This window comes from Oncorhynchus kisutch, linkage group LG24 (genome assembly GCF_002021735.2).
Source record: "Oncorhynchus kisutch isolate 150728-3 linkage group LG24, Okis_V2, whole genome shotgun sequence".
Classification (NCBI taxonomy): domain Eukaryota; kingdom Metazoa; phylum Chordata; class Actinopteri; order Salmoniformes; family Salmonidae; genus Oncorhynchus; species Oncorhynchus kisutch.
In genome coordinates, this window is record NC_034197.2 from 25,084,797 (window position 1) to 25,097,433 (window position 12,637).

General features: G+C 42.7%; 1 protein-coding gene across 2 annotated transcripts in view; it reads left to right on the forward strand.

Annotated features, from left to right (window-relative positions):
- The first annotated feature begins 232 nt into the window (after positions 1–232).
- Positions 233–12,637, forward strand: part of LOC109868987 (protein kinase C-binding protein 1) — a 37,725-nt gene continuing 25,320 nt past the window's right edge. For both annotated transcript variants that reach the window (XM_020458785.2, XM_020458788.2), the window contains exons 1-4: positions 233–363; positions 3,590–3,817; positions 10,703–10,773; positions 11,411–11,571. In XM_020458785.2, the coding sequence (XP_020314374.1) occupies positions 3,804–3,817; positions 10,703–10,773; positions 11,411–11,571 (246 nt within the window). In that variant the 5' untranslated portion in view covers positions 233–363; positions 3,590–3,803. The remainder of the gene's footprint in view (positions 364–3,589; positions 3,818–10,702; positions 10,774–11,410; positions 11,572–12,637) is intronic.

Below are 12,637 nucleotides of genomic sequence, written 5' to 3' on the forward strand. Positions count from 1 at the left end.
TGCCTCCCGGGCGTGAGCCAGGTGCCCCGTTCAAAGCCCACGGCGAAGTCTGCTCCACACAAAAGTGACGCAGTTAAGCACGAGGAGTAAAGAGTAGGATTCTGTATTTTCTCATGCAAAATGTATTGCTTTTGATAAAAACGCTTTATCTGCCTTCCTAATGAAAACTAGTTTGAAAATATATGTTATGGAAAAGATGTTTATGTTTCTGCAGGATGCATGTCACGGACCATGCACCGGTGCCCCGAAGTTCAGCGTAATCGAATCCGCCCAATCAATGTTGAGGGAAAGAAGGGATACCTCCAAGCCATCTTTCATTCCGTCCAGTCAGATTCTATTTTACATACTTATCTTCATTATCGGGTACGTATTGATTGTTTTACGTGAAATACCATTTATTCCGTTAGTTTTAGCAAAATAAATCGTGTAAAATAGGAAATATTTCTCAATGTGAATCAGGAAACGGTTGTTATTATTAACGTCAGCAGCTAGTTAGCTAGCTAACGTTAGCTAGTTACTGTAGCCAACAAAGCCCACTACGCAAAGGAAGTAGCTAGTGGTGATGGTGAACCCGTTTGATATAGCTACGTAGTTACACATTAAGTCTGTTAAGTATATGGAATTGTACAGCCAAAAGGAACCAACCTTGGTAACTAGGTACACATTAGTGTAATCCTACTGTCAATGGTGGTTTAATCTTTCACCATGGCTTGTCACTCATTCAGCCACTCCTGACCCCAGCCTTCACATTCAATATTAACACAATTATATGTATTTTAGTATAGGCTGTCAAACCATATTGATATGAGCTGTTATGGTATAATTTGTCTCTGCCATATCATTTGTACAAATGCCAGGATTTATAAATATGTCAATTTCTGTATCAATATGTCCTTTTTGTAAGTGGAGTACTGAGTAGCTACAGTCATGGATTACATTTTCTGTACTTAACTTTTTAAACCTAGCTAACTGTTAATTGTTCCGGAAACATTACACAATGGTCAAGGTACCAGGAGTACGAGCTGATTGAAAACCAATCAATATAGACCTAGTCCTTTCGACAACATTTGTCATACAAAATTGTCAAACAAATGCTTCACAGTAACCCAGCCAAGATCCCTAACAGAGCAAGCGGTAAAAAGGCACAACGTGAATAACCAATAACCCTCTGGCCAAACAGTTGTCCTTTTAGGCAAGACACCGCACAAATAGTTCAGAGGAGCGTATGTCCATCTATCTAGGCTAGACAGTTGTCACATTAGCATAGTTGGGTCCGACAAATATGTCAGATAAGTATTCATATAGAGGCAGGCGTGAAGAGTCACCAGTGGAAATGGTGAACCTGTGAGGGCCAGGGGCGTCTGAATCTGTCTGACGTTATTCTCATTTTAGTCACTAGAGGACAGCATTGCACGTGCTTGGATTGTTTTATGAAACCAATGACTTCTGTGTTCTTTCGGCCCCAATTCTCCACCAAGCACACATGTCCTGTGCTCACAACAACATATCCTTTCAAAAGGGAAAGGGGGATACCTAGTCAGTTGTACAACTGAATGCCTTCAACTGAAATGTGTCTTCCACATTTAACCCAACTCCTCTGAATCAGAGAGGTGTGGGGGGCTGCCTTAATCGACATCCAGGTTATCGGCGCCCGGGGAACAGTAACTGACTTGCTCAGGGGCAGAACGACAGATTTTTACCTTGTCAGCTCGAGGATTCCATCCTTTCGGTTACTGGCCCAACACTCTAACCACTAGGCTACCTGTCGGAAAGGCTATAATGATATAGCCTAATGGCTTTGCTATTCACATATCTGCACCAGTGGTAAGGAATAGTGGCAGATGGTGAAGGCACAGTGAAGAGTAGTAGAAGTTACAAGCACAGAGTGTTAGGGCTCAGACACACCAATAGCGTTTGCTGGCCGAGAATATTTAGCACCTCTGAACGAAATTTGAGAACCGAGTGCGCACCGATTTTACATTTGGAATTGTGTGAAAAATGTTGACAGACGAAACAGAAGAATGCTAGATCCACATTCAATGTGTGCGAGCCTTAGTTACCATTGCTTGTAACCTCTGTGTTGGGAGTGTGGCCTGGTGAGCTATTTAAAACATACTCCAATTGACAAACTGGCCTGTCTGAGAGTTAACAATAACAGACAGGTTCTGTTACCCAGGTACATTGAATTATTGATGATTTCACAGAGCACATGATTCAAGCGGTAGGTTCCTTGGAACACACGTACATGCACATACTGTCATTTGTTCTGGTCTGCATTGTCTGGCATTACAAAATGTCTCCCCTTTTCCTAACTTTTCTTTAATGTAATAAGTGCTACTTCCAACCTCAATTGTAAGACCAGAAATTAGCCTATATGTTATGGATTAGGCCTTATAAATACTCCAGAACATTAACCATCCACAGAGTAGAATGTTAAACAGCCCTACAACAAACATAACACTGTACCCCAAAATTTGCGATTACGGGTAGTGTTTATAACGGGTCGTGAACTAGATTCAGCCGATAGCTGAATTTTGTCGGAGTGGATGGTCGGGCCGGAACATAATTAAAGTAATTTGTACACTTCAAACTGACCACAAGTCAGCCAAAAAATAGATTGTTATTTTCAAATACAATCATTTCATGCCGTGATTACATTGAGACACAATCACGCCAAATTTTTTAAATAAATTGGAATACTTGGGAACAGATTTCCTAAATGACCTTTTTTGGGGGGCTGGTGATTTTAGTCTTTTTTTAAAACTGAAAACAACCCCCAAACTACTCTGGGGAGCCCCCAAAAAATCACTAATGAGCCTGTTGCTGACCCCTGGTATATAACACTATGTAACCTATTGTATGTATTTATTTTTCAAATCTTTTTTTGCAAAGTATTGGCTGTTTTTTTGTGTGTGTATTTTTACTTGTATGTTTCTCTTTTAGAGAAACTGTACTTTCAAGTAATGCTGTTTGGCCTGATGATTTATTAATTATAAAAATATTATTTTTGTAAAATGTTTTAATGTATCTCTTAGTAGATAAAATGAGTCCCATCTTGTTGTAGTATACATAATAGCTATTTCTATTTTGGAACAAGACAATAAATAGCCTTTCTTTTGAATTTATTCACATTTATTTCAGAATAATTGTAACTTGTTTCCTTTTATGTTAATCCTACTTTTTTTATATGATCTGGATTTACCATTCAGTTTTTCTTTTAATTCCACTTATATTATAGGAAACATTCCCTGGTCTATATTTTAAATTGTGTGCAATTTCTCCAGGCCTTGGTTGTAGTTTTGGTGAAGAACGAGCCTATGTGCCCTCTCTCCTCTGAAGACGGTTGAGAAGAAGGGAGGGGTTTAGACAAAGGCCTTCTCTACAAAAATGGAGGTTACAACAGAGCAGCCCTGCTGTCTGTTTTTCATTTAGTAGATGCTGCCATTTCTACTATATAATCTGTGAAAATAACATAACTTGCACCAGATGCAACCTTAGGAAACAGTATTACATTGTTGTGTGTGTGTTATTTTGTGATTTGGGCCTAGCTCTCTCTCTTTTTTTATCTCCATGTCTCTCCTGCACTCAGAGCTGCTCCTGCTTGCGCTGAACAAAGATAATTACTCAGGAAACCCTTCGGCCAATCGGATGCGGTCTTACATCCCGCCTGTGACAAAGGGGCCAGTCAGGGCCTGGCTACCATCAGACAGGCCTGATCGCCTTGCCTGAAGAACGGAGCCTTCCCCGGCTGAGAGTGTCCTCCATGTTTTATAAGTGTTGCCATAACAGTGTGTCAGGCAGCCATGCATCCACAGAGGTAAGCCCTGTCTATTTATCTCAACTCTAATTACAACATTCCTTCCTCCTCCTCTGTTGTGTGAATGTTGCTGTGCAAATCTGGATGTGAATACCTGAAAATCACAGATTGCTTTCCCAAAGGAGTGGGGTGGGGGGGGGCTTTGGGGGCAGGGGAGTCCTTGCAAGGCCCCTGTACCACAGAGAGCTTGGGTGGGGGTTGGGTTAGGACTCTCGCCTCTGCGCTCTCTGTCTATCTCTGTGTGTGTGTTTGTGTGTGGCAGGCAGGCTCACATGTGTTCCCCAGACATCCAGGCTGCCATGCAGTGGACTGTAGAGTGGACCATGGCAAATCCTTGGTTTCCTTGTCTTTTTTTATAATGCAAAAGAGAGTAAGCTACAAATGGGCAATCTCTTATTTATCTCCCCTCTGCTATGCCAGCCTTGTGTGTCATGGCACACAAGGCTGGGGGATGGGTGGCTGAGGAGGACTAGTGGGGTGGCGGGATTGGGGGGGGGGTGTTATGTTTCTTTTGTTGTTGTGATTTAGTGTGTCATGCCAGGCCAGGGAGAATGGTCGTGGGGGAAACACATGTGCCTGTTAGACTGACCGGGGCGGGGGGTCTCCAGACACTGATAGCTAACTCAACACTGGTTTCTTACAGTAAGTAGTGTTTTGGGGGACAAAATTAATACTTTCATAATTAATATCTGCAGATTTTCCCGAGTGGCGCAGTGATCTAAGGCACTGCATCTCAGTGCTAGAGGCGTCACTACAGACCCTGGATTTATTCCAGGCTATATCACAACTGGCCGTGATTGGATGGCGCACAATTGGCCCAGCGTCGTCCGGGTTAGGGTTTGGCCGGGGTAGGTCGTCATTGTAAATAAGAATTTGTTCTTAACTGACTTGTCTAGTTAAATTTAAAAAATGTAATACGAAAATATGAAATAATTCTTCACCAATTGAAAATTAATTTCCAGTCTCACCCTCATCAGAACTGAGTCCTCAGAGTTCATTCAGTGTTCCGAAACCAAAAATGGAGGGTCTGAGGGAAATTGGTACATTTCATTCTTCCTCCACACATTAGTAGCCCTGTGTAGTCTAGTTGTTTTGAAGCTCATGGAATATGGGGTCTCAATTTACGGCCAAAGTCCTCCAGTTTACAGGCCAGTGCTACATTGACTCTGTAGCACTCATCCTTGTAAAGCTGCTTCTTCTGCTCTGTGCCTCAAACAGTGGCCATTTTGTGTTAGAAACTGATTGTCCCTCTGGGTAATGCTCTACTCATGTCATGACAAATCAAACTGCCACCCAGAGAAACACTATTTTTAGTGATTGTTGATTGTGTATATCTTCTTTGTGTGATGGTTTGTTTGACTTCAGCTCAACTCATACTTGTCTGCATTTGTGTGCTTGTGTTCTACCCCCCCTTGCACCGCTCGGGCCTCTCACCTATTTATAGCTGTAGAGACAAAAACACCATTGATCTGCTGCTTCATTTAAATGCCTGGTTTGACGTTTCTGAAATACTTGTGTTAAGATAATCATATCCCCTATTGTAAGTAGGTTATAGAAACTGCATATCTGGCTCTCAATTCACAAGAATCCTTTTTGGTAGCAATTTATAGTACTGTTTCCACTGGTGTTTAATAGGACATTATTTTATGGTTCTTAATTCAAATAAGGAATCACAATTAATAACTAGCCCCTTCCCTACCTGTTTCCAAATAGTTCCTAAAAGTAAATGTTTGCATGAATCAGAAAGTCATTCATAGGTTCTAATTATGTAATCAGTTACCATGGCATGGCAGATCTTTAAATCCACATTTTACTTTGATATGCCTACAATACTAGAAAAATTAATGTATTTCCATTTACAATTATGAGCTAACTTTGGTGTCAAATCTATATTAGAATTTCTACATCCTCACTATCAACCACCTTGGTTTGGCTCTATACAAAGCATGTTCTAATTACAGTATGTGAATGGCACATCAACCACCATTACGTTAGCTTCCTCTTTTACTGTGGTTAATGAAAGGATGGGGGATGGGTGGCGCAGCGGTCTTAAGGCACTCCATCTCAGTGCAAGAGGCGTCACTACAGTCCCTGGTTTGAATCCAGGCTGTATCACATCCGGCCCTGATTGGGAGTCCCATAGGGCGGCGCACAATTGGCCCAGCTTCGGCCAGGGTAGGCCATCATTGTAAATAAGAATTGCTCTTAACTGACTTGCCAAGTTAAATAATAAAAAAAGGTAAAACATTTCAGTATACTCATGGACAAAGCCAAAAGTGATCCAACACCCCCGGAAAAAAAAGAAATGGACAATTTTGAACAATCATTAGGTGAGCTTGGAGATGTGTATAAATTCACGTTGAGCTCCATTAGCGTTATGTTAGTGGTAGGCCTAATGTTAGTAATCTGGTGACAGGTTATCTTTAGGCAGTCCTCTGGGGTTGCTGGGGTTAGCTGAGGCAGCATTGCTCGTAAATTGGACACCAGGCTATTATATGGTCTGCAAGTGATTTACTGCCTCCTAACCACAAAGAACAACTCAAAAACCCTCTTCTAAAACCTCTACCCATTCGCTCGGTTGCAATCAAAACAGACTGACAACCTTTTAAACCGAGGTGAAATTACACAGTTTTAATGCATAGGGAATCTGCATTGCAGCAGAAAATGTGTTTTAAGGAAGAAAGAAGCCTGCGCACAGCGAGTCGTGTGGCATACCACAGCCGACCAATCCGGTCCCGCCCTGCAGACCCTCCAGCCAATTACAGCAGCAGTTGAGGTTAAAGATTGACAATCGCAGTGAGAGCGGCAGCACAGAGCGTGCAGGGGCCTTCTGGAAAATTCTACAGCCATCTTTGTTTCATCTCCTCCAGCCCAGTGTAAAAATCAGGCTGAAGGATTTTTCTTACATATACTGTGGTATAAGACAAGGTATGCTACTAAGTGTGAATTATCTCTGATGAAGAACATGTTTTTTGGTTTTAAAAAATTTACAAAAATTAATCGTGTATAATGAATCTAATCTTTTTGCAGTGATTATAGTATGAAATGCTGGCAAAAGCATAGAACCTATTTCTGCAAGACTGTGCCTAAAACTAGTGGTTTCATATGGTCTTGAGTGAATGGTAAATTTAATCTTGACGGTGTTGTTTGTGCGTTATGTCCCTCAGAGTCAGTCTTCTCTCTGGAGGTCAGGGGCTGCAGGGTGGCAAGGGCGCCAGGTTGTTTCTCCATCAACAATACTGATCCTGATTCAAGGACACCAACACAAAGCATTCAATGAAACAACCCTGCTTTCATGGCACCAATTACAGAGCAGGAACCCAGACCCTCTCTCTGTACTAGACACAACTGTGTTGCATGAGACGGAGGGATAGGTCCTAAGTTTGCCAGATGTCTTTATTCTTATAGTCAAACAATTTATCTTTCTCTCAGTCTCTTTCATATTATTATGCCTAATTATTATTCAACAGCAGTGGGCACAGTAAAAGTGAAACTGAATATGGGGGTTACATTGGATAACTGATTTCCAATTAGCTGGATTTCTTCTCTCTCTCTCGCCTGTCTCGTCGGTCTCCCTCCTGTTGTACTCGGCAGTGACGGTGGTTTGGCTTAACTGTGTTTTGGTGTTTGGATGTTGAGCTGTAATCTCCACGGATCTCCTGTTCCTCGTGTGTGTGCCTGTGACTGGAGCCTCGGTCGGCATGGGGGAGAGGAGGGAGAGGAGTCTGCTGTGGCCTGCATTTTCTGTGACGAGAGAACCCTGCTCTGCCTCTGCTTGCCTGTCTCTGAGGAGCCAGTGGAATCTCAAGGCACAGATTCAATGTGTGTGTCTTTTTTCTTCTTCTTCATCTATCAGCCATTAATCTTTTGTGGTGTTTGCTAATGTTATCCTGAATTTTGGTCTTCTGGAATATTCATAGATACTGAAGATTTTTTTGCTATCTGTTCTCATGTGATTCTGCCAGGTTTCAGGAATTCTGCTCCTGGTCTGAAATGCCCTCTGGAAGAACAGGACGACTAAACGATCTGCTTAGCTAGACGCTACAGGATCAGGTGGTTCTTGTGTCACTCTGGCTGCTCGGTGGGCCTATTTTTGAGTGAATAACGAGTGTGAACCTTGGCTTACTGCTGGGTTGCATGATTAAAGTGCTCAGTCCTCTTACAGTGCTCTCGCTGGTAGGACACGTAGCACAGAGAGTTGGCTAACATTTGCTCTCTTTCATGTGGGCCTCGTTCGTTTTTTTGTTCTGTGCCTGGAACAGGAAGGCCCTGAAGGGCAGCATGTCTAAACAAGACGAGACTCATATGCTGGATACTTTTAGAGTTTTCTTCCATTTGTATCTTCTTGATCTTCTCTCGTTATCCAGATTGCATTATGGGTGATTTCATGCCTCAAGTCTTTTTGATAATGGCGATTATGCCTAGTGATTTATTGATTGAGACTTCTCATGTGAATGTGGTGACAGGGTTGTTAAGCATTACCTTAGGTTTATGAATGCTCAGTGTCATGGACTTGGTTTGATGAGCAGGACGTCAAGGTTTACAGTGCATGTTAATGAGGGTGGCTTTATTGGCTTAGTAGATTTAGTTAATGGCCTCTCACAGTGGTAGTCATGCTTGGATGCATCAATGGCTGCCCTCAGCTCTGGCTCTGGAGCATTGTGCCTCTCCTTTTTCTACTCTGTCCTTTTTGTCTTCCAGATCAATGACCATGATGGATGTGGGTTCTGAAGAATATATCAACTCTAATCTTATCCAAATCTTTGTCTCAAATGTTCCTCTGAGAACATCTATAACATTCCCACTTGTACACTTCTTGAAAACAAAAATTATTCTAGATCTAGTGCTGAATATTAGCCTGTTAGGCTACCTGTACCTAGACGTTCTCCTATCAGGAGCCACCAGGGTATTGGGTCTGGTTCAGAGTGGGACCTGTGTTGGATCCTGAGGATTATTTTCGGACAATGAATACGACTACATCCTTGGAACGAGGCCCTCAGTGGCCCTGACAAAGGAGGGGCTGAACTCTCAAAGAACCCCATTCATCACCAAGGACCCCCTCCCCTTTCTTCTCCTCATTTTTCTTCCTGAGAGGGAATTAGAGGAGAGCAAAACCAAATACACAAAAAGCTCCAGGCTTTGATTTGTCCGTTTCTGTAAATGGAAGAGGCTATAGTTTACATTTTTGCACAATATTGTTTGTTATTGATATGATTTGCTGTGGAAATCTTATTTTGGCTGTTAAGAACAGGCTAGTTAACATACCTATGTAACAGGTAAAAACCTGTAGCTAGCTAGTCAGACCAAGGTTGACTCCGTAGAGCTTACTGAAGTGATCTGGTGTAGTGGGTTTCTATACTGAACAAAAATATAGACTCAACATGTAAAGTGTTGGTTCAATGTTTCATGAGCCGAAATAAAAGATCCCAGAACTTTAAAAGGCCACTCTAAAATATGCAGTTTTGTCACACAACACAATGCCACAGATGTCTCAAGTTTTGAGGGAGCGTGCAATTGGCATGCTGACTGCAGGAATGTCCACCAGAACTGTTGCCATAGAATTTCATGTTATTTTCTATACCATTAGCCGTCTCTGTCATTTTTGAGAATTTGGCAGTACGTCCAACCGACTTCACAATCACAGACCACGTGTAACCACGCCAGCCCATGACATCCACATCCGGCTTCTTTACCTGCGGGATCGTCTGAGACCAGCCACCCGGACAGCTGATGAAACTGAGTATTTCTGTATGTCATAAAGCCCTTTTGTGGGGAAAAACTCATTCTGATTGGCTGGGCTTGGCTCCCCAGTTGGTGGGCCTGGCTCCCAAGTGAGTGGGCCTATGCCCTCCCAGTCCCACGCAAAGGGCCCCTGACCAGTCGTCAAATCTATAGATTAGGGCCTAAAGAATGTATTAAATTGGCTGAGTTCCTTATATCAACTGTAACTCAGTAAAATCGTTGAAATTGTGGCGTTTATTTTTGTTCAGTATAGGAATAGCCAGTTGTGAGAGCTGGGGTTTGGGTGGCTACCAAAAATCACCATCTTTTTACACTCTCATCCATGACTGTCTGAGGCAATCTTCTGTGAGTCACCGTCCATTTTGAAGGTGAAAACCCTTTTGTGACGTAGCCTACGCATTTGTTGAAGTGTTTTTGTAATCATTAAACCCCAAAATGTGTTTACGGCGTTGCTCTTTTGAATGAGCTTGCATTCTACAGAAAGATCTTCTTTGGTGTAGGTAGGTGGGCAAATGGGGACGCAAACAAACTCGTCAATGCATGGCCCTCATCAGGACTGAAGCCCTTGTCTCTCCATTGTGTCCTGGAGGACAGGAGCACACAGCCTACTCGGTTGGATGGCCTTATTTGTTGTGCTGGAGCACAAGTGTTGCGTTTTATTGCAACTCTTGTGCAAGCTGAATAAAGAGGACCTGTTGCCATGGAGATTCTCTCCAGTGGCACCCCATGGAACACAAACTCCCAACGTCTAAAGTTTATCTGACTGTGATTACCAATGATTATAGACATGCATAGGAATACATGATTACCCTGAAAAAAAATGTGGTTGTTATTTAGCAGACTTATCAAGAGCGACTTACAATTCGTGATCATGAATGATCTTAAAGGCCATGGATCTGAGGTCGAAGTCAATTCTGTGCCACATCGATTGCGCCTTAGATTTGGTAACAATAGTAACCTATTGATGTTTCTCAATAAAGCTGATGTGGTAACCACAATGGAAACCTGCTGAAACTCTGGTGACTTTGTCCCCTGGGATCCTGCCCTAGGTGGTGTTCCACTTGTTTACTGTGTGACATGATTTGTTTTGTGAACACTGTTTGTGACTGACTCTCTCTCCTCCTTTCATTCTGTGCTGTGCAGTCTGGCTGAGGACGAGGTACAGACGGAGTCGGATGTGGTAGAGGGGATGGATGTGGCACTGCGATCCAAAGGTAAGAACAAGGCCCTGCATGCTAAGACCAATGTTGTATTTTGAGAAGACCGCATATTCTAGTATTCTTCTGCTAGTGTGTATCTTACCGTTAAACATACTTGTTGTTTGATGTGGATCTCATAGAGCTACACAGAGCAACCATTGTGCCATTCAGTTAAAATCGTAGCACCACTACCTCTGAGGTTGTTGCACGGGTTCAGCCTCACCATCACGTGCTGAGGATGTTAGCCTAAGTCACCATTTAGGAGGCATCCTTCACACATGATCACTATCACAGGGCCCAACCACACTGACTTAACATATGAAATTTGTTGCCAGATTGGGAAACCAAGCAGTAGGGTTTGGTGACCAAAATCCCTTATCTGGTTGGATTCAGTATTCCTGGGCAACCACCATATTAAGTCGCTCAATGAAGGGGTTCTGCTAACAAAAAGAATGCTTGAGGATTTACTCTGCCTTTGACCTTCAATAACCCCCCATCTGAGTGTCATTGTGTAGAGTGGCCTGGGAGTGCCTCTGTCGCTCTAGCCTTTCATGCCAGGGATCTTGTCTCTGTCCTTCTAAGATTCCTATAAGCTGCTACTCTCTGTGTTGTATGTATGGTTACCTGGTGTCCCCTCTGCTCCTGCCACTAGTGTCTGACCCCGGGTCAGCAGAGCGGGTGCTGGCGACTCAGAAGAGGAAGGTGTCCAGCCCAACCCACTCCTCCAACGGCCACTACCCCTCAGACACCTCCCCCAGCCCCTTGAAGAAGAAGAAGAAACCTGGAGCCGTCCACAGCAACAACAAAGACCAGGTGGGGTGGAGGTGTAGTTTGTGACTGTGTGTGTGTGCACCTGTGCATGACCGATTGTGCACCTGTGCATGACTGATTGTGCTTCCAGGTTTAAATGAAAGACACTGCTTCATGTTCTGTGGTCGGATGCATTTGTTCATATCCCAAAAATGTCTACCGTGTATTGATGATTGACTATTAAGATTATTTATCTGTCTGCTGATTAATCATGATAACTGTTTATAGAGTAGAATACATTAAAATTACTTTTCTAAACTGCCTTTTTTGGAAAGAGTAGATATGCCTGCCAAATGTGTTTGTTTGTGTTGTGAATGCTTTGTTTTACATGTATGACATGATTCAACCCCAAGCCAAAACTTTTGAATTCAGTTCCACTGACAATGAACATGTCACACATTCTGAACAGTCACATACAGTGGGGCAAAAAAGTATTTAGTCAGCCACCAATTGTGCAAGTTCTCCCACTTAAAAATACGAGAGAGGCCTGTAATTTTCATCATAGGTACACTTTAACTATGACAGACAAAATGAGAAAAAAAATCCAGAAAATCACATTGTAGGATTTTTAATGAATTTATTTGCAAATTATGGTGGAAATAAGTATTCGGTCACCTACAAACAAGCAAGATTTCTGGCTCTCACAGACCTGTAACTTCTTCTTTAAGAGGCTCCTCTGTCCACTCGTTACCTGTATTAATGGCACCTGTTTGAACTTGTTATCAGTATAAAAGACACCTGTCCACAACCTCAAACAGTCACACTCCAAACTCCACTATGGCCAAGACCAAAGAGCTGTCAAAGGACACCAGAAACAAAATTGTAGACCTGCACCAGGCTGGGAAGACTGAATCTGCAATAAGTAAGCAGCTTGGTTTGAAGAAATCAACTGTTGGAGCAATTATTATGAAATGGAAGACATACAAGACCACTGATAATCTCCCTCGATCTGGGGCTCCACGCAAGATCTCACCCCGTGGGGTCAAAATGATCACAAGAACGGTGAGCAAAAATCCCAGAACCACACGGGGGGACCTAGTGAATGACCTGCAGAGAGCTGGGACCAAAG